Source organism: Ascaphus truei, chromosome 4 (assembly GCF_040206685.1).
Source record: "Ascaphus truei isolate aAscTru1 chromosome 4, aAscTru1.hap1, whole genome shotgun sequence".
Lineage (NCBI taxonomy): Eukaryota > Metazoa > Chordata > Amphibia > Anura > Ascaphidae > Ascaphus > Ascaphus truei.
This window is the reverse complement of record NC_134486.1, coordinates 60,407,381-60,432,064: the sequence shown is the minus strand read 5'-3', so window position 1 is coordinate 60,432,064 and position 24,684 is coordinate 60,407,381. Positions and strand designations below refer to the sequence as shown.

The following is a 24,684-nucleotide window of genomic DNA, read 5'->3' as shown; positions in this document are numbered from 1 at the left end:
GGTCACGATGCATTGCTCCGGTTGGCTGATCTCTGCTCAACCTCAGCACTGCGTCATGTAACCCTTGGGAACCGGGATATTAGCTTTCCAGTCTCTCATCACAGCAGAGTAGATCGTGTCTGTATGTAAATGGTCCATACACATAAAACAGAAAGACAAGAGGACTGTGTGAAAAGGTCGTAGAACAGTGATGTCCAAGATATTAAAAACTAAAGTGATCAGTGCACACAATCAAAATATAGTCTGATCTTATCCAATTGATGTAATAGAAAAAACGAGGTAGAACCTGAGCAATTACATGGTAGTGACAGCAAACAGTTACAGTGTGGCAAAAAAAATCAAAAATAATGCAGTTACCTCTCTTCAAAAAAACAGCTTAGGGATAAGAAATCATTTAACCCGTTAGGGTATACAGTATCAAGGGTATATCTCCAGTATGCCTCACGTTATACGGATGTCTTACAACTACAATTTGAGACTTACTGGACATATACCCTTGATACTGTATACCCTAACGGGTTAAATGATTTCTTATGCCTAAGCTGTTTTATTGGAGTTAACTGCATTATTTTTCAGTTTTTTGCCACACTTTTTGCTGTCACTGCCATGTAATTGCTGAGGTTCTACCTCGTTTTTCTGATAACATCAGGAGGTCGTGGCACGCAACGAAGGAGGGGAGCGTTCCAGGAGCTTCATATTTTACACTCGCAGAGCGGGAGAATCGTGACCCACAGCGTACGCGTTCCAGGAGAAGACACGTCGGGGGATCCGGATCACGTGACTTTCTGGAGTCAGGACTGTCCATTGGTTACTATGCAGGACATTATAATGACAGAGGAGTGGCTTACTTTATTTCAGACTGGATGTCGACGGATGATGAGAAGGCAGTCATACACATGTGTATCAAGGTTGATTTTTCAGTGAGCATTGTGGGTGCTATTTAAGTGATCATTTGTGATTTGTTAATTAAGCCATTTTTTGCACTTGATAAAGGCCATTGTGGTCGAAACGTTGGTTTACATTAAATAAATATTTTAAGTTTTTCAAATTTGTGTGCCATGTCTTCCATCTCTCCGTGTACCGTGGACTGGATGCAGCCTCTCGTTCATGTATGGGAGCACCGGTAACTATCATTATTTGTTTTCCATTTATTTGGTGTGCAGCGCTTATCCTTTCTCACATTGCTTTCATCCACACCAACATCTAACTCCCCATTTTTGTGACATTAACTTATAGCGGGGTGCGTAAAATGGGGGCTGCGCCTCCTACAGAGGTGCCGCGCTCTTCCCCAAGGCCTTTAAATTAAATGCCGGGGGACTGCACAAGGCCTTTGTAACTCACTTACCTTGGCTTCCAGCAACGCGTCGTCATCGCAACATGGGGTCACGTGATGTCACGTTACCATGACAATGTGACATCACCCCGCTGCATCATTTGATGCTGGAGTCATGGAAAGGGGGGGCGCGAGCGGGTAAGGGGGAGCGCGAGCGGGTGGGGGGGGAGAAATGTGCAGCGGGAAGCCTCTGCAACCTCTACTTTCCAGGATTCAGCCAGTTTCAAGACGCGTGACGCCGTGGGGTCATATGGCATCACGGTTGCCCAGGTAACGTGATGTCAAATGACGCCGTGGGCCACGTGATGTAACGTCACACGACCCCACGCGAGGTAAGGAGGGGGGCAGCCAATGGAGGTGGTAAGGCAGGGGAGGCGCCGTAAAAAAGTTTGCGCGCCCCTATATTAGATAATACTTCGTTTTTTTATTTTAAAATTCAACTCAATTACAATTTTAAAGCGTTTTAACATACTAAGCATCTTTTGACAATTTCTTTAGCTTGTTTCAGCACACTTCCCCAGCCGTAGAAGATATTTTTAACACTTTTCCGTTTGTGATCATTTGTTGCCAATATTCCAAACAGTTTGAGCTGCAAACTGCAACAATAGATAATGTTATCTTAGTCATATAAGAATACATTGTAGCTGCTGAGTTACACTGACTGAAGGATTGAATTTAAACTGAAAGGCAGCCATTTACTGAAACAGAATTTTGCTGATCGATCACGGGAGAACAAATCAATCGGCAGCTTAGGTAATTGGTTTTCAATAAAAGGTAATCAAATGCTGTATATATATATATAAGAAGAGAGGAGAACTCTCGAAAGCTTGTCCTATGACATAAATTGTTAGTCCAATAAAAAAGGTATCACCTAATACTGAAGAACTCGTTTATTCTGCACTATCGCAACTGGACTAACACGGCTATTTTCTGCTATATATTATATATATATATATATATATATATATATATATATATATATATATATATATATATATATATATATATATATATATATATATATATATATATATATATATATATATATAGGGAACAATGTTAAAATGGTTTTTGAAGCAAAAAGTGCCACTATGTGCTCATTTGCATGTCATTTCCCAGAATCCCTTGCTGCAGTGGAAGTGCTGTGTGCTGGGTGATAATGGTGAAAGGCGGGGTTGCAGTATGTGTTCTGTGTCTGTGTTGTGTGTGTGGGTGTTGTGATTGAATGCAGCGGTGCGCAAACTAGGGGGGGGCACACGTGTGGGTGAATGACAGTGGGTGGGTGGGTGGGTGAATGAATGACAGTGAGTGGGTGGGTGAGTGACTGAATGACAGTGGGTGGGTGGGTGAATGAATGACAGTTGGGTGGGTGAATGAATGACAGTGGGTGGGTGGGTGAATGAATGACAGTGGGTTGAATGAATGACATTCGGTGGGCGGGTGGGTGCATGACAGTGGGCGAGTGGGTGCATGACAGTGGGCGAGTGGGTGCATGACAGTGGGTAGGCGAGTGGGTGAATGACGGTGGGTAGGCGAGTGGGTGAATAACGGTGGGTAGGCGAGTGGGTGAATGACGATGGGTGGGTGGGTGAATGACGGTTTGGGAGGGTGGGTAAATGACGGTTGGGTAAATGACGGTTTGGGTAAATGACGGTGGGTGGGTAATAATGACGGTGGGTTTAATAATAACGGTGGGTGGGTGGGTGGGTAATAATGACGGTGGGTGGGTGTGTGGGCGGGTATGACGGTTCAGGTGGGTATAATGACGGTCGGGTGGGTATAATGACGGTTGGTGGGCGGGTGGGAATAATGACGGTGGGTGGGCGGGTGGGTAAATGACGGTGGGTGGAGGGGGGGAAATGACGGTGGGTGGGTGGGGGGGTAAATGACGGTGGGTGAATGACGGTGGGGGGGTGAATGACGGTTGAATGACAGTGGGTGAATGACAGTTCGAAAGACGGTTGGTGGGTGGGTGGGTCGGGGGGTGAATGACGGTCGGTGGGTTGAATGATGGTGGGTTGAATGACGGTGTGTGGGTGGGGGGGTGAATGACAGTGGGTGGGTGGAGGGGGTTAATGACAGTGGGTGGGTGGGGGGGTGAATGACAGTTTGAATGACAGTGGGTGGGTGGGGGGGTGAATGACAGTGGGTGGGTGGGTGGGGTGAATGACATTGAATGACAGTGGGTGGCTGGGTGGGTGAATGATGGTGGGTGGGTGGGTGGGGGGGTGAATGACGGTGGGGTTTGAATGACGGTGGGTGGGTGGGGGGGTGAATGACGGTGGGTGGGTGGGGGGGTGAATGACGGGTGGGTGGGTGACGGTGGGTGGGTGAATGACGGTTTGAATGATGGTGGGTGAATGACGGTGGGTGAGTGGGTGAATGACAGTGGGTGGGTGGCTGAATGACTGAATGACGGTGGGTGGGTGAATGACGGTGGGTGGGTGAATGACGGTGGGTGGGTGGGTGGGTGAATGACGGTTGAATGATGGTGGGTGAATGACAGTTGAATGACGGTGGGTGGTGGGTGGGTGAATGACGGTTGAATGACGCTGTGAATGACGGTTGGGTGAATGACAGTTGAATGACGGTTGGGTGAATGACAGTTGAATGACAGTGGGTGAATGACAGTTGAATGACAGTGGGTGAATGACGGTGGGTGGGTGGATGACGGTGGGTGGCTGGGTGACAGACAGTGACCGGGGTGGCTGGGTGACAGACAGTGACCGGGGTGGCTGGGTGACAGACAGTGACCGGGGTGGCTGGGTGACAGACAGTGACCGGGGTGGCTGGGTGACAGACAGTGACCGGGGTGGCTGGGTGACAGACAGTGACCGGGGTGGCTGGGTGACAGACAGTGACCGGGGTGGCTGGGTGACAAGACAGTGACCGGGGTGGCTGGGTGACAAAACAGTGACCGGGGTGGCTGGGTGACAGACAGTGACTGGGGTGGGTGTCAGTGACTGGGTGGGGTGACTTACCTTGACCGGGTGGGTGCAGCTTGCCGCCGGACGCTTCCCCCTCCTGTCCCCGATATCCCCGCGGCAGCTGCCCGGGATGGAAGGTGGGCTTGGGGGAGGGGGCGCGGGAGGTGGGCTCGGGGGGAGCCAAGAGAGGTGGGCTCGGTGGGGGAAGCTGGCCGCAGGGGGAAGCGGGCTGCAGGATGAGCTGGTACTTCCCCCTCCGTCCCCCGTTGGGAGATGGGGGAGGGGGGGGAAGCGGGACGCAGGAGGAGCTGGCTAGGTACTGGGTAATTAACTGGCGCCCGGCCGCACAGGGGGCCTGGGCGGCCGGTCCCCTCACCCACGCGGCCCGGGACACCAGTGCCCTTTGTCCCCCCGTTAGCGGCCCTGACGCTCTCCCAAGCTTGGTGCTTGGGGAGACAAACAAAATTGACTTTGAAGGGCGCTCAGCAAGTCAATGCACACACCCACAGCCACAGACACAAACACTCCGAAATGTCCCGCCCACCCCCCCCCCCCACTCGTGCTTGCACAATTATGCACGACACCCTGTGCTCATCCAAATAAAAAACAAAAAGTAGGAGCGCAGAGAGGACAAGACGTTAGGCAATAATTCACTTTTAATAACACACTTTGCACATAAAAACTTACAATCAAGTACTGCTGCACGAACGATAGGGACCCCGCACACGTCCGATGCTACCACCACACAGACCTCCTCCCGATACCCCTAGGATCACCGCCGGATACAGGAACTGGAAGTGAACCCGGTGAGTGACTGGAGGATCATGTGGGCTATCTCGCGAGAGTACACAGCTTAGCTGGGGCTGTATACTCAATGCGTGAACGTCTAAACGGACCGTCTAAGCTAGGGATCCTCTATCGAACAGGTATCACAACCCTGTACTGAAAGTTGTGAACCCTGCAGTTACCCTCTACGCGTTTTGCGCTAATTAGCGCTTCATCAGGAGTGATGGAGCATGTCAGGATGTGGCCTTAATATAGGCAACAACCTCTAATTACCCCTAATGTTAAAAACATGTATACATATTTAAAACAATTGCTCTAATGGTAATTTGTACAAAAAACACATAAAACATACTAACATACTCTAACCTTTTAAAACATGTTTAGTGTATAACCCATTCTATGATTCATAAACTACAAAGCCATTAAAACATTAAAAACCCCATTATGTATATAATCCTATTATGACACACCTACATACTCATTGATAATTACTTATCCCCTTCTACTCATGATCATCTCACCTAAATAATTATTCACAGAAATGTCCCTTACCTAACACACTCACCATGCACTGTCTTAAAATTATTAATTAAAAATGAATGATGAGTGATAAAAATTTGAATGAATGATGATTAAAAATGAAAATTGGATTGCAAACCTATTAGTTCCTTATTTATTAAACCAGAATATTTAGTATAGTTGAAACTTCCAAATAGGGCAATTATCTAAGAAAGGGGTTAAGCTCTATCATATCATTTAATCTCTGGAGCAGTTCTCTCTGTTCTCACCCTGTGCTCATGCTTGGAGAGTTGGTGATGTCACCGCTCTCAGCAGCAGTGTGGACGCAGCCTTAGACCGCGCGCCGTCCGGGGGCGTGTCGGGGGGGGGGCAACCGCTCACGTGACCGGCCCTGCGCTCCCGTGAGCGCCAAAACTAAAATTTTCTTAAGACCCACGCTTCCGCACGCTTGGGAAGCGTGCGCGAGCCCCTGCTAAAGCCGCTCTGATTGCGGCTGCAGGGGCTCACTACCGAGCAGCAGCGCGCCTCAGCACGGGTCAGCGCCTAAGCCCGAGGCCTAAGGCCAAGTTCAGGGTGCCAGAGACAGGAGGTGGAGGGCGCGCGTCCGCGTGTGCGCGCGGGAGTATGCTGGGCGATGTGTGCACATCATCCCCAGCAGACCTTTTCAAGCTTTCAGGAGGCGGGGAGGAGGCAAGGAGGCGGGACTACAGACGTGAGGTTAGGGATCGGTGTTGCACTGTTGGCTGCCAAAGTACCAGTGACGCTGCTGCAGCTTCAAAAAACAACTTGAGTTGTTTATTGAAACTGTAGCAAGCGTCAACTCTGTACTTCGGCTACAGGGTAGCTGCTACCCTGACAATCGCAATTACCGTATTTCCTCGATTGTAAGACGCCTTCGATTCGATTTGGCACTTACAATCGAGGAAAATTACTTTTTCACTTACCATGTTTCAGGAGAGGTCCCATGTCAGCGGAGGATGAAGCGGGCGGTGGCGGCAGGAGAGGTCCCACGTCTGCAGATGGTTGAAGATGGACTGCAGGTGGGTGTGCGGTGGGTGTGCGGCAGCAGAACAGGTCCAAAGTCTGCAGGTGAATGAAGATAAGAAGACAGCAGGCATGCGGCGGCAGGAGATCATAATAGCAGGAGAGCTGAGCAGGAGCAGAGCTGTATAGGGGAACGGCTTGGGAGGTGCAAACTGTAACCGGAAGTCAGACACCGGTCAACTTCCGGTGTTACAGTGTGCACCTCCCAAGCCATTCCCCTACGCCGCTCTGCTCCTGCTATTATGATCTATTAGCCGCCTCTGCCACCGCACGCCCGCTATCTTCTTATCTTCATTCACCTGCAGATGTGGGACATCTCCTGCCGCCGCCGCCGCACACTTTGTCCTCCGCTGACATGGGACCTCTCCTGAAACATGGTAAGTGAAAAGAGGGGGTTAGTACTGTTAATACATCGATTCTAAGACGCACCCCGATTTCAGACATGTGAAAATCGAAAAAAAGGTGCGTCTTAGAATTGAGGAAATAGGGTAACATTAAATACATTGTTTCGGACGTCCGCGCGCACCTAAGCACGCCACCCCTCCGAAGCCGGCACCCTGAACGAGGCCTAATTTTGCAAGCGCGAGCTGTTGAAATATGTAAGAATTTAGAGACATATTTGTATTCACATTGTATACCGTTTAATAAAGGTTTTTTTTTTTTTCATGTGATTTTGATTACATCAGGCAGGGGGGCCTGTGAAATTTCATGGATTAAAAGGGGGCTCGACATAAAAAGTTTGTTCACCCCCTCCCCCCGTTCTTTCTTTTCTCTAGCTTCTAACTCACAGGACTGCTCAGTGGTCTTGGAGCCCCGCCTCCCTTGGCGATGTTTTTCTCTAGCCCGTATATACCTTGAAAAATTCTTATGTATTAGGCTGTAAGTGTATTATTATGCATGTAAACTGTAACTGCCTAATAAAAACGTTTGGGGAAAAAAAAGTTTGTTCACCCCTACCTTAAGGCGATTTGATCGCGCCCCGTGCGGATGCCTCTGCGCGGTCTCCCACACCATGGACTCAGCCTAAGGCCAGGTCAATAGTGCCTTCGCCCGTGCGGAGGTGTGCGCAGCCGTGACGTCACCCGCTGCGTTTTTTGGTCATGGTACGGGCGCCGTCCGTGGGCGTGTCTAGGGGCATGCCAGTGACATCACGAAGCTGGTTCACGCTCATGTGACCTGTCTGTAGCGCTGAGAAATCAATTTCACTTATTTCTCAAGCAACGCTCGCCCCTCTTGCTTCCGCGCCGAAGCGCCCGCCGCCCCATGGACGCGAAGACTGCCTTAAGGCAGTCTGTTCGTTCAGCGTGCGAACGCTTCCGCACGGCCTGCGGTACCATGGCCCCAGCCTTAGACTCACTAAATCATCACTTGCAACTTCCTCACATACACAGGCACCTGTCAGGGATTAGCAGTCACACATCCGTTCAGTGACAGCACCTCCTGGTGACAGACAGACCGCCTGCACATATCCCCATCACTAAACATTCCCACACTACACCCTGCCCCAGCGCTGAGATACTGTACCGGGAGGTTCTCTTACCACAGGGTTTGAATTAGAGTGAGCCATTACACTGGTGCTCGGCGGAAGGAAGAGACGCGGTCCCCCGAGGTTCCCGAAACTACCAAGATCAATGCTCCCGACAGACCTTCGCCGAAGGACTCTCCGCTCCGACTGCCGCCCGCCGCTGCGGTGACCTAACCGTCAAGCCGTGTGGGCGCGAGACTCAACAATCAAACGGGGCCACGTGTTACCGCATCACTAACGGTCACCTGGTCCTAAGCGCTCAACCGTCCAGCCTGGGGGGGCGCGCAACGTGATCTCGCGAGACGTTGTCAGACTCACCCTGTTCCTCAACACGAAATGTAGTTCTACTCTACAACAGTGTATCTGCCTGCAAGCTAATAATTCCGTAATATTCACATGATCATCCCTAATCACCCACCCATTACTCAAGCTGATCACAAAACGTTGTCTCAGTGAGTTTTAGTTATCATGCAAATAATCCCTGGGACAGGGGGTGTTACAATTGTCAGGGGGTCACATATCAAATTTTCCCGGCTGTAAAGAGAGCAGCTGATCACAGTGTATTCAGTCGGTAGAAGTGTTTCCCATTGAAATCAGAAAGATGGTGTTCTTTGATAAGTTTAGTGCAGTATGTTTGTGACACCTGGCACTTTGGTAAATTACAGTACCCCTCTATGTCTTCTGCACGTATGTAAAGTCTTGTATGGAGATCTATGTATCAAAGCAATGTTGGTGTTTAAAGGACACTGGTGGCATGTTCAGCTTTTGTGTCTAAGGCCTGGGACATAGAGGGTTCAGCTGCGATGAGCAGCGCCTGCCTTGCCTGCTGAAAATTGAGCTTTTTCCTGTCCTTGCAGGCGAGGCAGTGAGCGCGCTCTGGGGGCGGAGGCGTGACAGGAGGCGGAGCGGGAGGCGCGGCTAGTCCCTTGCTCCCATTGGATGTGAGCGGTCACGTGACCGCTCACATCGCTTCCCCGACCAGCAAATTTGAAACTTGCATGTCTCGGCAAAGTTTCTGAGCCTCCGCACGCATGCATAGGGGGAAACTATAGCCGCGCTGATGACAGATGCAGGGGGTTAGTGCATCTGCTCAGCGCGGCTCAGCCCGCCTCAGCGAGCTTGGACTTACTATGTCCCAGGCCTAAGGCCTCGTCCAGGGTGAGAGTGCGCTCGCTTGCTCGATCGCTATCAAAACACTGAAACTCAATCCCACCGTCCATAATGCGCGCGCGTGCACACCCTGGACAAGGCCTTGGGGCCTCTTCAATATGCCGTGAGGGTGCTCACTGTGGGAGAAGCATTTGAGCTCCAGTCAAATGGCCCATAATGAATATGTTGTGGAGCTGCGTCTAGGTGCTGGAGAATTCAGCTTCATTTTTGAAGTGAAACTTCTTTAGCGGCGTGGATGTAGTTGATTGGAGACAGAAATCAGTGGTGACGGAAGTGACATTACTACTGGCAGAAGAGGCCGTCAGTGTTGCCAGCTACCACCAGGAGAGTGCTGAGCGCAGTGTCCTCAGAGGGAGGAGGGAGCGCTTTGAGAGCCTGCAGGACATGCTGGGCGCACTGTCCACCCCAGAGCCAAACTGACTGACTGACGCACACACACACACTGACTGGCGCGCACACACACACTGACATGTACACACACTGACTGATGCGTGCACACACACACTGAGTGATGCGCACACACACACTGACTGACGCGCGCACACACACACTGACTGACGCGCGCACACAGTGACGCACACACACAAGGAATTCACACTTACTTTAAATATAGAGGTGCAAACAGCTAAAACACCCGTTTTAAGTCAAACTTCTTTGCATTTTTGCACTGAAATTGTGTTTTGATTTTTAATTAAAAATATCACCATCACAAATACGATTTCTATGACAAAACTGACAAAAGACAAAGAAGTTTCACTTAAAAAGTGTGTACTCGGCAGACACACACTGTCTTCTTTTTTTTTTTAGTGAGTGAGTTCTTAACTGCTTCACCATCTCTCTCCTGTTAGCACCAATCTGTGGCCAGGATTTACAAAGGTATGATAACCTTTGGATCTCAATCGTGCCTTAACTGCCGTTGACTTGAATGATAGTTAATGCAGGAACGAGCTCCAATAACCCTTATCTTACTGCAGAGCTTAGTAAATCCCCCGTCTCCTTTAATCATCTCTTGATCGTCGCCATGTGGCATCGCAGCGTTTTTTGAGGAGGGCGGCACGAATGAAAAGGTAAAGAGATCTTTACAGAGGCCCCACACTCTACCCCGGCAATCAGTGGGGAAGAGAGTGGGGCCTCTGTATATGAGAAATAAAAACAGAAAATGTGCTGCCCCAAAATGTTACCACCCTAAGCCCGGCCTAAGGGAAATCCACAACTGACTACAATATCTGTCAACCAGTGTCAAGGAAGGAAGACGTACTGTATAAGCTTTTGGGCTCCTGGCAAGGGCAGTGGTCAGAGTGATAGTCAGTGATGGATTACCATGTCCACTTAGTCAAGGAGACTTTCCTGTTCATTAGCCAGACATTAGTTCATTTTGCTCTTCTCACTGTTTTCCGTTTGGATAATTCTCATCTTTTTTTTATATACCATGTGCAGAGGATACATTTTCTATTTGCATCTAGCATTTGCAGTGATTGCAGACTGATGCGAAAGTTCTAAATAATAACATTTTTATATTACTTGAAGGATATGGAAATCATGAACATTTTGATATATATTGCTTATGGATGTGTCACACAGAAAGGGATTTAAACACGTTCAGATTTGAAAATAAATTGCATTTTGAATAAGACTTTCATAATATGTGACCAAGTAAATCCAAACCGCGGGTATCATTATAATCTACAGGATATGCCAAGAGAAAAATATAATTTGTCTCATCTGATTACAGGAAAATTACATTCCCTGGGCTCATATGCTGATATCTCCAAATGGCAAGCATTCCCTGCTGCACTGCAATTATGAACTGCCTTTAGATATTGAAGGGTTAAGAGGCAAAAATGACAGATAAAGTTTAATAGACACATACTATAGTACAATGTCACCTTGGTTACTAGCCACTAGCTAGAGTGCATAGTGTATTTCTTGTGCTGCATAAGAGGCTTGAAAGCATTGCCAAGGTTGCAATTTCAGCATGCTTTACAGATAAAGAAATTATATTTAGTCATTGTACTTAGTGCTGTTGTTTTTCTGCGTAAGTGCTGCTCTGTGCCAATGCTGTCAGCGTCATTGAACACAAAGGTTAAAGTCCATAGTGAAGCAGCTTCCCAGGGCTGTATAAGATTGTAGTCCCATTCATTTGAAAGCATCTGATCTAGTTCTCAGCATGGGGAAGTGGCTTCATGGCATATTTAATAAGGGCCTATGTGTTTTTATGTGTGCTTGTTAAAGCATCGTGCACTTTCTCATCTCTAAAAAGTTATCTTCCTCATTCCCCATCCCACTTGTTTTGGCAATCCACTCATAATAAGATGACTACAGAGTTCATTTTCAAGCTGATCCTCGATCAAGACCCTTTTTTTTTAGTTTTGTGAATGCGGCCCATATCTTCTGACCAGGTTTATACGTTGCTGCTTCCGATGTCATTCAATGGTTACCCTCAGTTATCTTGAAAATAAGCACAAACATTTCTCAATATTTTTTATATCTGTTCAAAATACTTGGCCCCTTATGAACTAATGGAGAAGAAGGAAGGACAAGATGGACGCCAAAAGAACACCCTTATTGGTGCACAACCACCTATTAGTGGTAGTAATAGTAGTAATGGTAAAGTTAAAATCTACAAACTTTATTTAGCACAAAGATAAAATAATGACAAGGTGCAGGACAAACATATTGGTAAAAATAGGATGGTGTACAGGTCCTAGTAGATAGTACCAGGTAGCTAGACTGATATTGCATAGTATAAATGTATATACACAAGTGTATCAATACACATATTGTAGGTAATGGTCCACATATCGAGAGACACCATCTCCCAAAGATCCAATACTATTGGGCTGTGGATGTGGTAATCAGTATGTAGGTTGTACAACACGAGCACTCAACGCTCGGATGAGGGAACATCTTAGGCTCATCAGAATAGGTGACCTTACTCATCGAGTTGCGAACTGCAAATTTGGACTCGTTGATAGCTTCACTTACATGGGAATTGAACATGTGCTCAAACCTATTAGAGGAGGAAATAGGATGGAACTATTAGATAAACGAGAATTATATTGGATATTCACATTAAATAGTAGAGTGCCCAATGGTTTAAATTTTGACTGGAACCTAGGTCCATTTCCGCATTAACATTCACCTGACAGTACTTTTCGTTGAATGTGTATACTTCACATTACATTCGGTTATTTAGGCTTATTGGATAATATGCCAATACCTATATATATTAGGCAGGTGGATCTATGATCTACATATAGGATTCTATAGTAGGATATAAAAGTATTATTGAAGTATGATATCCTGTTATAATTCTCTGGGTCCATGTTTGTTTCAATTTAATATATTGTTGGGATTCAAGGTTATATACTGTATATCAAAATTTGCAACATTACATTTGCAACACTACATTTAGTATTAAATAAATCTAAATGTACAATTAGCTGGTTAGGGGATTTATATCATTGAGTACCATCTGGGATTTTTATAGAAATAATTTTTATCATTACCAAATGTATGTTATTAATAAGTTCCCCATAATCAGGATTGTTTGTATAGCTGTTTCATGAGATTTGTATATATCTCTAAAAAAAAAAATCATTCTCAGTCTTCCAAATGTTTTGCACTAAGTACATAAACAACATAATCTAGATGAGCATGATTTCATTAATCTCGTAAGGGAGGTTATTTGCCGTTATGGAATACTTTAGGTAGCATGCTCACTATATGATGCTTTCATTCTTCTTTGCTTTTGTTTTTATCTTTACAACAATTTATCTTTTGTGATTCACATTTTGTTTTTATGGATTTGTTCATATGTGTATGTGTGAGAGGTAACTGATTGTGTCAACTACCGGGTTTCAATTGTTTTTAACATGGTTGAGGGTTTTGTGTGTACTTTTTTTATTAGTCTGAATAAAGTTTTGTTTTTTTGAATCCTTGCTAGTGCACGCTGACGTCATCTCCCCGCGTCGCACTAGATACTTTCAGGAAGTGAACATGCACGGGGGATGTGGATGGCGTGAATGGCAGGTATTTAAGAAACCCGGTAAGCTAGATTTATTATGCACCTTGATAAAGAGCGCCACGCTCGAAACGCGTTGGTGGGGGCTTTGTGCTCCGTTGTGTAGCTTTTTGCCTATGATCCATTACATTTTTATCCTGATGGGACACACTCTCTTGCAATTGATTTTTTCTAACTGGTGAAAGTAGTGCTCCAATTTTCCTGAATGTGATTTATCTGCTTGCTGTGGAAAACGTAGGCACACCCTAAGGAAGGAGGAAAATCATCACTCACTCAGAAGTGAATGTGAGTTTATTGCTCCTGTTCTTATACACCATGTATTGTTTGTCCACTTCGATGCATCTATGTCTGGACACTTACAAGTGAGGATTCTTACTGCAGTGATTGTGGAATTCCGGCCAGCTATTCGAATAATAGTGGATTATTGGTGTCATTATTAATTGGAACATTGGTCTAAATATGTGGTACTCAAGGGTTATACACCAGATTAGTGTCAACAAAATGTTTTGGATAACTCATGCTTATATAAGCTATTGACTCTAGAGATAGAGCACCATACAGTTTTGTCATTGTATTATCTATATGTAGCCATGGCTGGGCCAGCTACCTTTCTGCCTTCCTTGTCATGTAAGTTCTAGTAAGATACAGACAGTGCCAGGCTATCCTGTGGGGTTTTTCCTCCTCCTGCAGCCTCTGTGAGTGACAGAAGTGGAGATGGCATGGAAGTCTGCGTCTGTCCAATAAGGATGCAGATCCTGTGCCCTCCCCTTTTGTACCAAGGAGGAGGTGTCCTAAATTATAGAGATGAACCCAGCCTTCACAGGGTGGGATTAAAGCATTCCCTCTTCCCTTCAAGGGATGAGGATGTAAGCCAAGTCTCCTCCCAGCTGGGAGGAAGACGTGCTCAGTCCCTCATGGACTGGGTGCAATCACTACTCTGGTGACGCCTCATCATTACCAGCAGGCCTGTACCATCCAGGAGCCTGGAAGCTATCCTGACAACTGATTGCAGTCGCTGTAATTACATCATGCAGTGGCTGCAGAACAAAGACCATTCCTTTTTATATATCTGACTGAGTCGCAATCTATTGGCTAGATGTATGGGGATAAAAGACTGTCATGGTGGGGATTGCCTTCAGTTCTACTGGAGCCCACTATGGCTGGAGGCGCTGACACCAAGAAAGAACATCCAGGATCACTGTGAGCCTGTCCTGTTTCCCCATGTCATCGCGGAACACTCAGCATCTCCTGAGCCAAACAGGTATCGAGCACCACACAGGACTGTAGCCAGGGTAAATCTTCCAGAGGGGGGAGGGGGAGGAAGCAGTGATACATCTATATATAGTATCTCATGATATTTACTATTCTATTGGTGGTATTATACTATGACACCAAATAATTATATTATTTCTAGCCCTTGGTATTGGTACACTTTTTAATTTTAATTTTCAACACTGTATATACAAATTCACTGTTAAGACCGTGTTCCCTAATTTGACTTTGTTTTAAACTATATTTATTAAAAGTTAATTATTAAATTTGTATCAATTATCCTACATTACATGTGAGTGAAACATACAGAGACTTTCTTTTTATAATTATTATCATATGGTACACCCCCAATCCGAATGGTTGAAGTACTGTAAGGACTCGTGGGCCGCGCAGACCCACGCGAGTCCGCGGCCCGCTCCAACACCCGCTGTCGGCCCTCCGCGTTGCCGGTCTCCCTCACACGCCTCATCTCGCAAGCGCAGAGTGCTCCCCGTAGGAGCGGCGGCCCCCGCAGGCACGGTGCGCAGGCCCCGCATCGCGGGATTGGAGGCTGGACGCGTGGCGCCTCGTCAAAGCGCAACGCACGCACGTGACACGCACTCGACGCACCCGAGCAACGGGTTAAGAAGAGCTTATTAGCTCCATCTCCTTCAGCTGCCTTTCTTCCATCCAGCCTATCACTGGACTCTGCGGAGGTCATGCCTCCGCTCTACCCCCTGGGGGATTGGTCAGTGTCTGCTACTTATGCTCAGCTGTGCCACTGGTATTTTGGCTGCGCATAGACTCACGTTACCTTGTGTTTGCCTCTGCTTAACCTGCCTCGTTCCCGTCCTCTTACCTTGTTTCTAGTTCTGATCTCTCGTGTACTGACCCAGCCTACCCTTGGACCCTTCGCTCTCTGGAATACTGATCTCGGCTTCACCTGGCTCTCCGCACCTCTCCTACCCTGACCCTGGCTTTGAACTTTGACGATCCGCATCTCTCCAATCCTGACCTTGGCTTTGAACTTCGACGATCCGCTCTTCTCCGGTCCTGACTTTGGCAATAGTACCTTCCACGCTCCGGACCTCTCCTGCATCGGACCCGGCAAATATACGTTTATTCTGATCTCTCCTGTCCTAGACTCGGCCAGCAAGACCATTCTACATTCCGGACGGGGTCCCCGTGTCTGTGGCTGGTGTTTCCCTATTTCCATCCCAGCACAGGGGTCTCGTCTAGTTTGTGTTGAGCACAGCGTAACAAGTACCATGTGACAGCTTCCATTTTTTTAAAGGATGTGACATCTTAAAGGGATGATGTCACATCCTTTTAAAAAAATGGCTGCCATAAAATGGTACTTCAACCAATCGGATTGTGAGTGTACCATGTGGTATAACTCACAATCCGATTGGTTGAAGTACCATGTGAAGGCAGCCATTTTTTTTTAAAGCTGTGATGTACCGCCCTTTTGTCAAGGATTGGACTTCGGCTGAAGTGGATCCCAGTGGCAGGAACAGCAGGGAGCGAAGTCAGGAAACAAGCAGGGGTCCGAGGCAAGCGGCAGGTAACGAAGTCAGGAAACAAGCAGGGGTCCGAGGCAGGCGGCAGGTAGCGAAGTCAGGAAACAAGCAGAGGTCGGCAACGAGGAAACTGGAACAAGATGATAGCAATAGCTAGCACAGCAGTAAACACAGGAACCTTGCAGAAGCTAAGGAACCAGTATAAACAGGCAAAGAGGAACAGGAAAGGGAGGTTTATATAGGCAGGCTGAGAGGTGCAGCCCAGGTGCAGAGGTATCAGGTATCAGAGTCTGGAATGTTCCTTAGTTTAGCAGCAGCAATCCCGGTGGACAAGTATAGGTACTGCAGGCTAGAACAAGACATTGAGAGTGGCAGCAGTCCCGGTGGCCAAGCATGGGTACAACAGGCTAGAGAATATGACATTACTCCCCCCTCCCAAGAGCGTTCTCCAGACGATCCTTGCTAGGCTTGTCTGGATATCGTCGGTGGAAAGCTTTGACTAGTCGCGGAGCATGTACAAAATCTTTGGGTTCCCAAGACCTCTCCTCTGGGCCATAGCCCCCCCAGTGGACCAGGTACTGTAGTTTCCCTCGGTGTAACCTGGAATCCAAAATTCTTTCCACAATGAATTCCTCTTCGTTATCCACGAGGACGGGTTCAGGGGGAGGAAGTCTCCGTCCAGGAAACGGGTTCTCACGGAAAGGTTTCAGCAGAGAAGAATGAAACACGGTGTATTTTGATGGTCTCAGGAAGCTCTAATCTGAAGGACACTGGATTTATTAGTGCTGAGATGCGATATGGCCCAATGTATTTTTGGCCCAATTTAATGGTTGGAACCTTTAGACGTAGATTTTTTGTAGAAAGCCAGACTTTATCCCCGACTTGAAATTCTGGGGAGGGTCTGCGGTGTTGGTCTGCTGCTCTTTTGTACTTTACTTGAGTCTCACGAAGTGTCTCTTTGAGGGTCTCATGGATGTCTCGCAGAGTCTCCAGTTTCTCTGTAACTGCCGGAATGGGGCCCGAAGATGGAAAACGAGGAATAAAGGTTGGATGAAATCCATAATTTGAGACAAAGGGGCTCTTCTGAGTCGATGAATGATGTGAGTTGTTGTAAGAAAACTCAGCTAATGGTAGGAAATCAATCCAGTCATCCTGGAGATGACAAACAAAACATCGTAAGTATTGTTCCAAAGTCTGATTGGTCCTTTCTGTCTGGCCATTGGATTGTGGATGATAGCCAGACGATAAATTTAAACGAATTCCTAGAGAGGAACAGAAGGTCCGCCAAAATTTTGAAGTGAATTGTACCCCTCTATCAGATATGATCTCATCAGGAGCCCCGTGAAGCCGAAACACCTCTTTGACAATCAACTTGGCTGTCTGGTCTGCAGAAGGAAGATTCTGTACTGCAATGAAGTGAGCCATCTTTGTAAGTCGATCCACCACTACCAGGATGGTATTATGTCCATTTGATCGGGGCAGGTCAACAATAAAATCCATTGATATGGACCCCCAAGGACGAGTTGGAACCGGAAGAGGCTGCAGTAAACCCACAGGTGATGCTCGAGGGGTCTTGGTCCTAGCACAAGTCTCACAGGAGAGGACATAGTCTTTAACATCTTGTGCTAATTTAGGCCACCAAAAAGAGCGAGACAACAGTTCCTGTGTCTTCAGGACACCTGGGTGACCAGCGGATCGGGAGTCGTGCATTAATTGGAGCACCTCTAATCTTACCTCCTTATGGACGAACAGACGATCCTTACAGTTCCAGAGACCATCACATAGAAATAGTTCTGCTTCCGGAGGAGGGTTTTTAAGAAAAGTGTCATTTGAGTAGGCTCCCTTAATTCGTGTGAGGAGATCGGCAGAGAATGTGACGCCCAAAAAAATTATTTTCGGAAGAATAGTTTCTTCTTGCTCTTTGTCTGAACTAGGATTAGGAAAGGACCGTGACAAGGCGTCGGCTTTCCCATTCTTGGAGCCAGGGCGGTATGAGATGTTGAACTGAAATCTTACAAAGAAGAGAGCCCATCTGGCTTGTCGCGCAGACAGTCTCTTTGCGGATCGAATGAATTCTAAGTTCCTGTGATCCGTAAAGACAGTAATTGGATGATTGGCCCCCTCCAGTAGATGTCTCCACTCAGAGAATGCAGCTTTTATAGTCAAGAGTTCTTTGTTTCCGATGTCATAATTTTGTTCAGCTGTTGACATTTGGTATGAATAAAAGGTACATGGATGAAGGAGCATCTTGGGTCCAATTCTTTGTGACAGAATGGCACCAACAGCGGAATCGGATGCATCCACTTCCAAGATGAATGGTAATTCTGGATTTGGATGGATGAGGATAGGGGCAGATGTGAAGAGTGACTTCAATTGTTCGAATGCCGCATCCGCTTTAGGAGACCATTTGAAGGGGAATTCTTTCCGTGTGAGTTGGGTGATTGGGGCAATAATGCCAGAGAAATTTTTAATAAAACGTCTATAGAAATTGGCAAAACCCACAAATCGCTGAATGTCCTTTTCATTTCGAGGGATTGGCCATTCCACCACGGCTTGAATCTTGCCTGGGTCCATACTCAAACCCTCGGGAGAGATGATGTAACCGAGAAATTGCATGCTGGTCTTTTCAAATTCGCATTTTTCTAACTTGATGTACAATTTGTACTTACGGAGACGCTCAAGGACAATTCGGACATGTCTCTGGTGATCCATGATGTTATCTGAGTTCACGGTTTTCAGCTTCTGCAGCGGCAGCTCGTTCCTCTGAGCGGAGGGCACATCCTTCCGCGCGGACAACACATTCTTCCCAGCGGGCATCACGTTCTACCTGGTGGGCATCCCGTTCTTTCCGGAGGGTATCCTGTTCTTCCACGTGACCAAGACGTTTGATAAGGTGTCCTTGTTGTTCTTGGAAACCAACCATGATACGTTGTAAGTCCTGCAGTGTCCGAGCCTGGGCCAGGTCTGTTCTGGCGGAATCCATGGTAGGGCCTGTTTATTCTGTCAAGGATTGGACTTCGGCTGAAGTGGATCCCAGTGGCAGGAACAGCAGGGAGCGAAGTCAGGAAACAAGCAGGGGTCCGAGGCAGGCGGCAGGTAGCGAAGTCAGGAAACAAGCAGGGGTCCGAGGCAGGCGGCAGGTAGCGAAGTCAGGAAACAAGCAGAGGTCGGCAACGAGGAAACTGGAACAGGATGATAGCAATAGCTAGCACAGCAGTAAACACAGGAACCTTGCAGAAGCTAAGGAACCAGTATAAACAGGCAAAGAGGAACAGGAAAGGGAGGTTTATATAGGCAGGCTGAGAGGTGCAGCCCAGGTGCAGAGGTATCAGGTATCAGAGTCTGGAATGTTCCTTAGTTTAGCAGCAGCAATCCCGGTGGACAAGTATAGGTACTGCAGGCTAGAACAAGACATTGAGAGGGGCAGCAGTCCCGGTGGCCAAGCATGGGTACAGCAGGCTAGAGAATATGACACCTTTAAGTCGACATCACATCTTTTAAAAAAAACCTGTCACATGGTACACCAGCCAACCGTAGTGGGGGTGTACCATTTGATACTCAAATGAAATGTTACAGGCCTTATAAAAGGCATTTCCCATCTTATTTAAGCTTAAGAAGCCGACGAGACAATGTCTGCCCCATTGGATTACAATATACAGATGAAGATAAAAAAGAAGAAAGAAAAAGGACTTACCAGATGTTGAGGAGCATTGTGTCAAGGATGAAGAGGCTGCTGCTGTACTCAGAATCGGATTGTAAAGACATCAAAAGTAAGAAAAACATTGATTGTATTTTTTTTCATTGCGTATTTTTTTTTAGGTTGCCCATTGACTACCAATGTGTTGTTCAAAAAAAGGTTGGACATCTTTTTAGATGGGAAAGGTATACAGGGATATACCAAATAAGTATACATGGGAAGGATGTTGATCCAGGAATTAATCCGACTGCCAATTCTTGGAGTCAGGAAGGAATTAATTTTTCCCCTTAATGGGGTTTTTTGTTTGCCTTCCTCTGGATCAATAAGTAAGTATAGATATAGAATAAAGTATCTGTTGTCTAAATTTAGCATAGGTTGAGCTTGATGGACGTACGTCATTTTTCAACCTCATCTACTATGTAACTATGTAACTATGTGTTACGCCGATGCTCGCCACAAACCGGGACCGGACCGCGGGGCTGAGGTGGGGTTATATAATCACCGACCTTAGTCCACGCAGACTGATCCGGAGTGCGCAGTTCGTAGTCGTACATCGCAGGGTCAGGATTGGAGAAGGCAGCATCGTCGTTAATGAAGCAGGAGTTCGGCAACAGGAAGTCAGGAGTGCCCCGCTTCAGCTTAGGAGCGTGAGTGCGGGGGTGGCTTCTGCGCGAGCAGCGGCCTCGGCCCATGACGCCGATCTCAGCAGGAGGAGACAGCAGGCTGGCCGAAGTTCACCGCAGGGCAGCGTCGGGAAGAACCAACGCTTCAGCGCAGAAGTCCAAGGCAGGCCACTGCAAGAGGATCGCAGCAGGCCGCAGGAAAGGAAGGGTAGCCACTGCTAGGAGGGAATGCAGCAGATACCAGTGCTGGCAACAACGCTTCAGCACAGATGTCCAGGGCAGGCCACTGCAAGGAGATAGCAGCAGGCCAGTGCTGGCATCAACGCTTCAGCACAGACGTCCAGGGCAGGCCACTGAATACTCAGGAACTTGGAAGGTAAGAACGCTAGGATAGAGGCCTGGGGTGGTTTGTGGCAGAGACAGTAACATAGAGGTAGGAATAGTTATGTTCGGCGCTGGTTCAGAGCCAACGCCTAGAATATAAAGGGCGGAGATCCAATCACAGGAGGAGGGTGTGTGAGAATTCCTCCAATGAAAGAGCACAGGGCAGAAGCTGCAATGAGAGGCAGCACCTGTGCCATAGATTGCCAGAGGAAGCTTGCAACTGCACAGGTCTGCAAGGCTGCAGTAAAAGCCTGTAGTGGATTCCTTACACTATGTAACTATGTAACTATGTATGTCTCTTTCGGGCTATAGATAAATACAGTGACAAGCAATGCATTTTTTGGCAGATGCGTGTTTTTATTTAATTGTTATGTATTTGTGGCGATTGTTTTTTTTATTGTGTATTTTTGTTGCTCGGTTTGTTTAATTGTGCATTTTTGTTGCTTGGTTTTTTAATTGTGTATTTTTGGTGCTTGTTTTTTTAATTGTGTTTATTTTGATGCTTGGTTTGTTTAATTGTGTATTTTTGGTGCTTGTTTTATTTAATTGTTATGTATTTTTGGTGTTTGTTTCATTATGTATTTTTGTTGCTTGGTTTGTTTAATTGTGTATTTTTTTGCTTGGTATTTGTAATTGTGTTTTTTGGTTGCTTGGTTTTTTGAATTGTGCTTTTTTGTTGCTCGGTTTTTTTAATTGTGGGGGGTTTTTGTTCCTTGTTTTTTTTTTTAGCTTGCCCTTTGAGTGCCATAGTGGCAAATCATAACCATATTATATGGGCATGGTGTGCCACTTTGCCAATCAATGGGTAGAGGGTGGGGGTAATTGCCCCGGGGAGGTTGGTTAGGCATCCTGGACGGGTAGCGGGAGAGTGGGGTTAACCCCATAATTACTATAGTGGTTACTAATCGCTAAGGTGATTAAGGGGTTAGTGGCCATTACAGGCATAACCCGCTTTAAGTACACTCACTTTAAGTACACTCGCGAGTAAGTACATATCGCCCAATAGGCAAACGCCAGCTCACGCATGCTCCTGTCAGCACGTCCTGAACAGCAATACCAGCTCCCTACCTGTACCGAAGCTGTGCGCAAGCGGGGGGACTATAGAGCCTGTTACAAATGCGTTATTTACATCAGTTATGCACGTATATGATGATTGCAGTACAGTACATGCATCAATAAGTGGGGAAAAGGTAGTGCTTCACTTTAAGTACATTTTCGCTTTACATACATGCTCCGGTCCCATTGCGTACGTTAATGCGGGGTATGCCTGTAGTTTGTTTTTTATTGTTATGTTGCTGCAACGGAGGATGGGGAGGAAGACGAGGATGGCCTTCATCCTGGCAGGGGTAAGTGCAACTTTAATTTACTTTATGCTGGCTGGATAATGTTTTATCTTTAATGGGCAAATGAGCGATTATCCAGATCTAGATAATAGTACATTTTTCCCGTTATTGTACTGTATGTGTTGAGGGGGGTGTTGTTGGGGTCAGAGGACGTGGGTAGTAGGATTGTTGTATTTTAATGTTTCTTGGGGGTAGAAGGATTGGTTGAAGGGGGTAGTTGCCCCAAGTGTTAGGCCTCTCGGGTGGGTAGCGGGATGGGATAATCCCTTAATTACCATAGCAGTTACCACCGATATAGTAGTGAAGGGGTTAACTCCTCCCGCAACCTTCCCGGCAGGCATAACCACCCATCCTGAGGCAACTCCCCCCCCCTATCAAGCCCCTGTACCCCCAACAAACAGGGTACTCAGGATCAACCCCTTCATTGCCTTAGCGGCTAGCCGCAAAGGCAATGAAGTTGTTTTTATTTACATTTTAATACTAGTGTACGGGAGCATGGGGTCACCTGAGCTGAACTGCATTGATTTCAGCTTTGGCGACCCACTGCTTCCCGAGTTACAGGTCCCAGTATGGGGTGCTGGTATCCCCCTGCAATGTTTAAATCTTCGCGTCACATGACCGGGATATTTAAACGCACAGGAGATACTGGGGCCTGTAACTCAGTAAGCAGGGGGTCCCGATTTAAATAAAAACACTGTGATCGCCTTTGAGTGCTCTGCAGGGAGATACAGCTCTCTCTGTGCAGCTCTCTATGCAGCTCTTACATACTGCGGCTAGATCGTATGGGGAGAACTTTGAGAGAGGCTGAGATACCATCGCTGCTGTCCCGAGCGGTATTGTCATTTTTCTACCTCACGGTTTGTTACTTGTGGAAATGGTTTCAGATTCTTTCTGAATTCTGTGATAACACAAATGACAAACCGTTCGGTGGGAACGTGCCACTCCGTTCCAGATAGCAGCAAAGTTATCAAACCTACTAGAATAAGAAAGAAAGATAGGAAGATAGTTGACACATGAGGAGAAAGCAAGAGTTCTGGAGGAGAGAAAGGCGGAAATAATTAAGGACATCATAAGATATTAAAGGGATGGGAGGGAAATGAGGGAGAAGTATGAGAAGGAGAGATGGGAGGGGACAAGTAGGGGGAGAGAGGAGATGTGAAGAGAAAGCAAGAAGGAGGAGAGGCAGAAAGAATTGAGAACATCAAGGTATTAAAGAAAAGTGATGGGAGGGGGGAGAGAGAAGAGGGCGAGAGAAAGTAAGGGGTGAGAAGAGGAGGAAGGGGGGAGAGAGGGAAGGTGGGGAAAGAAAAAAGTCCTGGTGGTAATGCATGTTGATACTGAAGTTTTTAATTAAAAAAACTCAAACCTGTCATTTTGCGGGCATTACTAATTTGTATTACTGCAACCTGTGTGAAGCCAAGCACTTTAGCTAGTTAAAAATAATGTAGGTCAATGTTCACTGTAAATATTTTTTTCTTTCTACATATTTTTAAGATGTGCAATTCTTTAATGTCTTATTTGTACAAATCTGGTATTAGGTACCATTTTGACAGTGCAACATATACACTTTGACAAGTACAACACCACTAAATACATTTTCTCAAACACTTCACTATTGTACAGTAAGTGATCATTGATTCCATAAGTATTGTCTCTGATAAGTGTGTGCTAGAGGTGTTTCTAGAGAGGCTCCTGTATCAGGTTCTTGATAAAGAGATGGCAGATATGCTAAGAACATATGTGGAGAACATATATGGTTTAGATCAGTGATTGTGAATATAGTACATACATACTGTACTGTATGTACCCAACGAGCTAATCTCTGTTTCCCTACATTGTTTTCGCTCCAGTTTCCAAAGTAACATACTCAGAGAAAGGTAATCCTTATCCCTGATGACTATCCAAAAATATCCAATTATATGTCTGAGTTTGCTGCACTTTTAGGAGATGTGGTCTTGCAATGCCAGCGATTCAGCAGCAAATTGATAAGAATAAAGCCAGTAGTTTAGGACAAACTACTCTTCATCTTTCAGCAGTAACTAATTATTTGTTTTCTCTCTGATTTTTCCTCCAACCAACATACTATTAAAACATAGACAAAAAGGAATATTTAATCCAAACTCATGTAAATACATAGAGGAACAACACCTTTCAAAGCTGCATCAAATCTTTGCTGTATTATAATACATCTTGCAAACTTCCAAAAAAGACCCAGAGGTTTTGAAAATGCATTGATGCATTCAGTGTTTTTAATTTGCCTTTCTTTCCTATCTCTTATTAAGATTTTATAAAATGCACAGAGATCTAATGTCAGTTCCTTTTTGCGTTATTATAAAATAGTTCTCGTTAGTAAAAAATTAAATACATTTTTGCACTTCCAATATTATGGACAATTACAAAATAACATAATTATATACACTTCTTGTTTAAAAAAGAAACAGGTATAAGGTGTAGTTACATTTTTTACAACACATGATGACAACATATGTCAAAAATTTTGATTGAGTTATTTTCAACAGTATTTTCCATCAATTTACA

At 46.2% G+C, this 24,684-nt stretch overlaps 1 protein-coding gene and 1 long non-coding RNA gene across 13 annotated transcripts in view; one reads left to right on the top strand and one right to left on the bottom strand.

Annotated features, from left to right (window-relative positions):
* The window catches only part of GTF2A1L (general transcription factor IIA subunit 1 like), a 409,851-nt gene extending 401,491 nt beyond the window's left edge, over window positions 1-8,360 (bottom strand). For 5 of the 9 annotated variants that reach the window (XM_075595849.1, XM_075595848.1, XM_075595854.1 and 2 more), the window contains exon 1: window positions 8,150-8,356. In XM_075595849.1, the coding sequence (XP_075451964.1) occupies window positions 8,150-8,176 (27 nt within the window). In that variant the 5' untranslated portion in view covers window positions 8,177-8,356. Of the gene's footprint in view, window positions 1-8,149 lie in introns of all 9 variants that reach the window. The other 4 variants (XM_075595846.1, XM_075595845.1, XM_075595852.1 and 1 more) reach the window with 3 other exon arrangements.
* A 59-nt stretch (window positions 8,361-8,419) lies between these two features.
* LOC142492813 (uncharacterized) overlaps window positions 8,420-24,684 on the top strand; it is a 68,343-nt gene continuing 52,078 nt past the window's right edge. Inside the window, exons 1-3 of one of the 4 annotated variants that reach the window (XR_012800907.1) lie at window positions 8,420-8,586; window positions 13,251-13,352; window positions 19,709-19,869. This is a non-coding gene — a long non-coding RNA (uncharacterized LOC142492813). The remainder of the gene's footprint in view (window positions 8,587-13,250; window positions 13,353-19,708; window positions 19,870-24,684) is intronic. The other 3 variants (XR_012800905.1, XR_012800906.1, XR_012800908.1) reach the window with 3 other exon arrangements.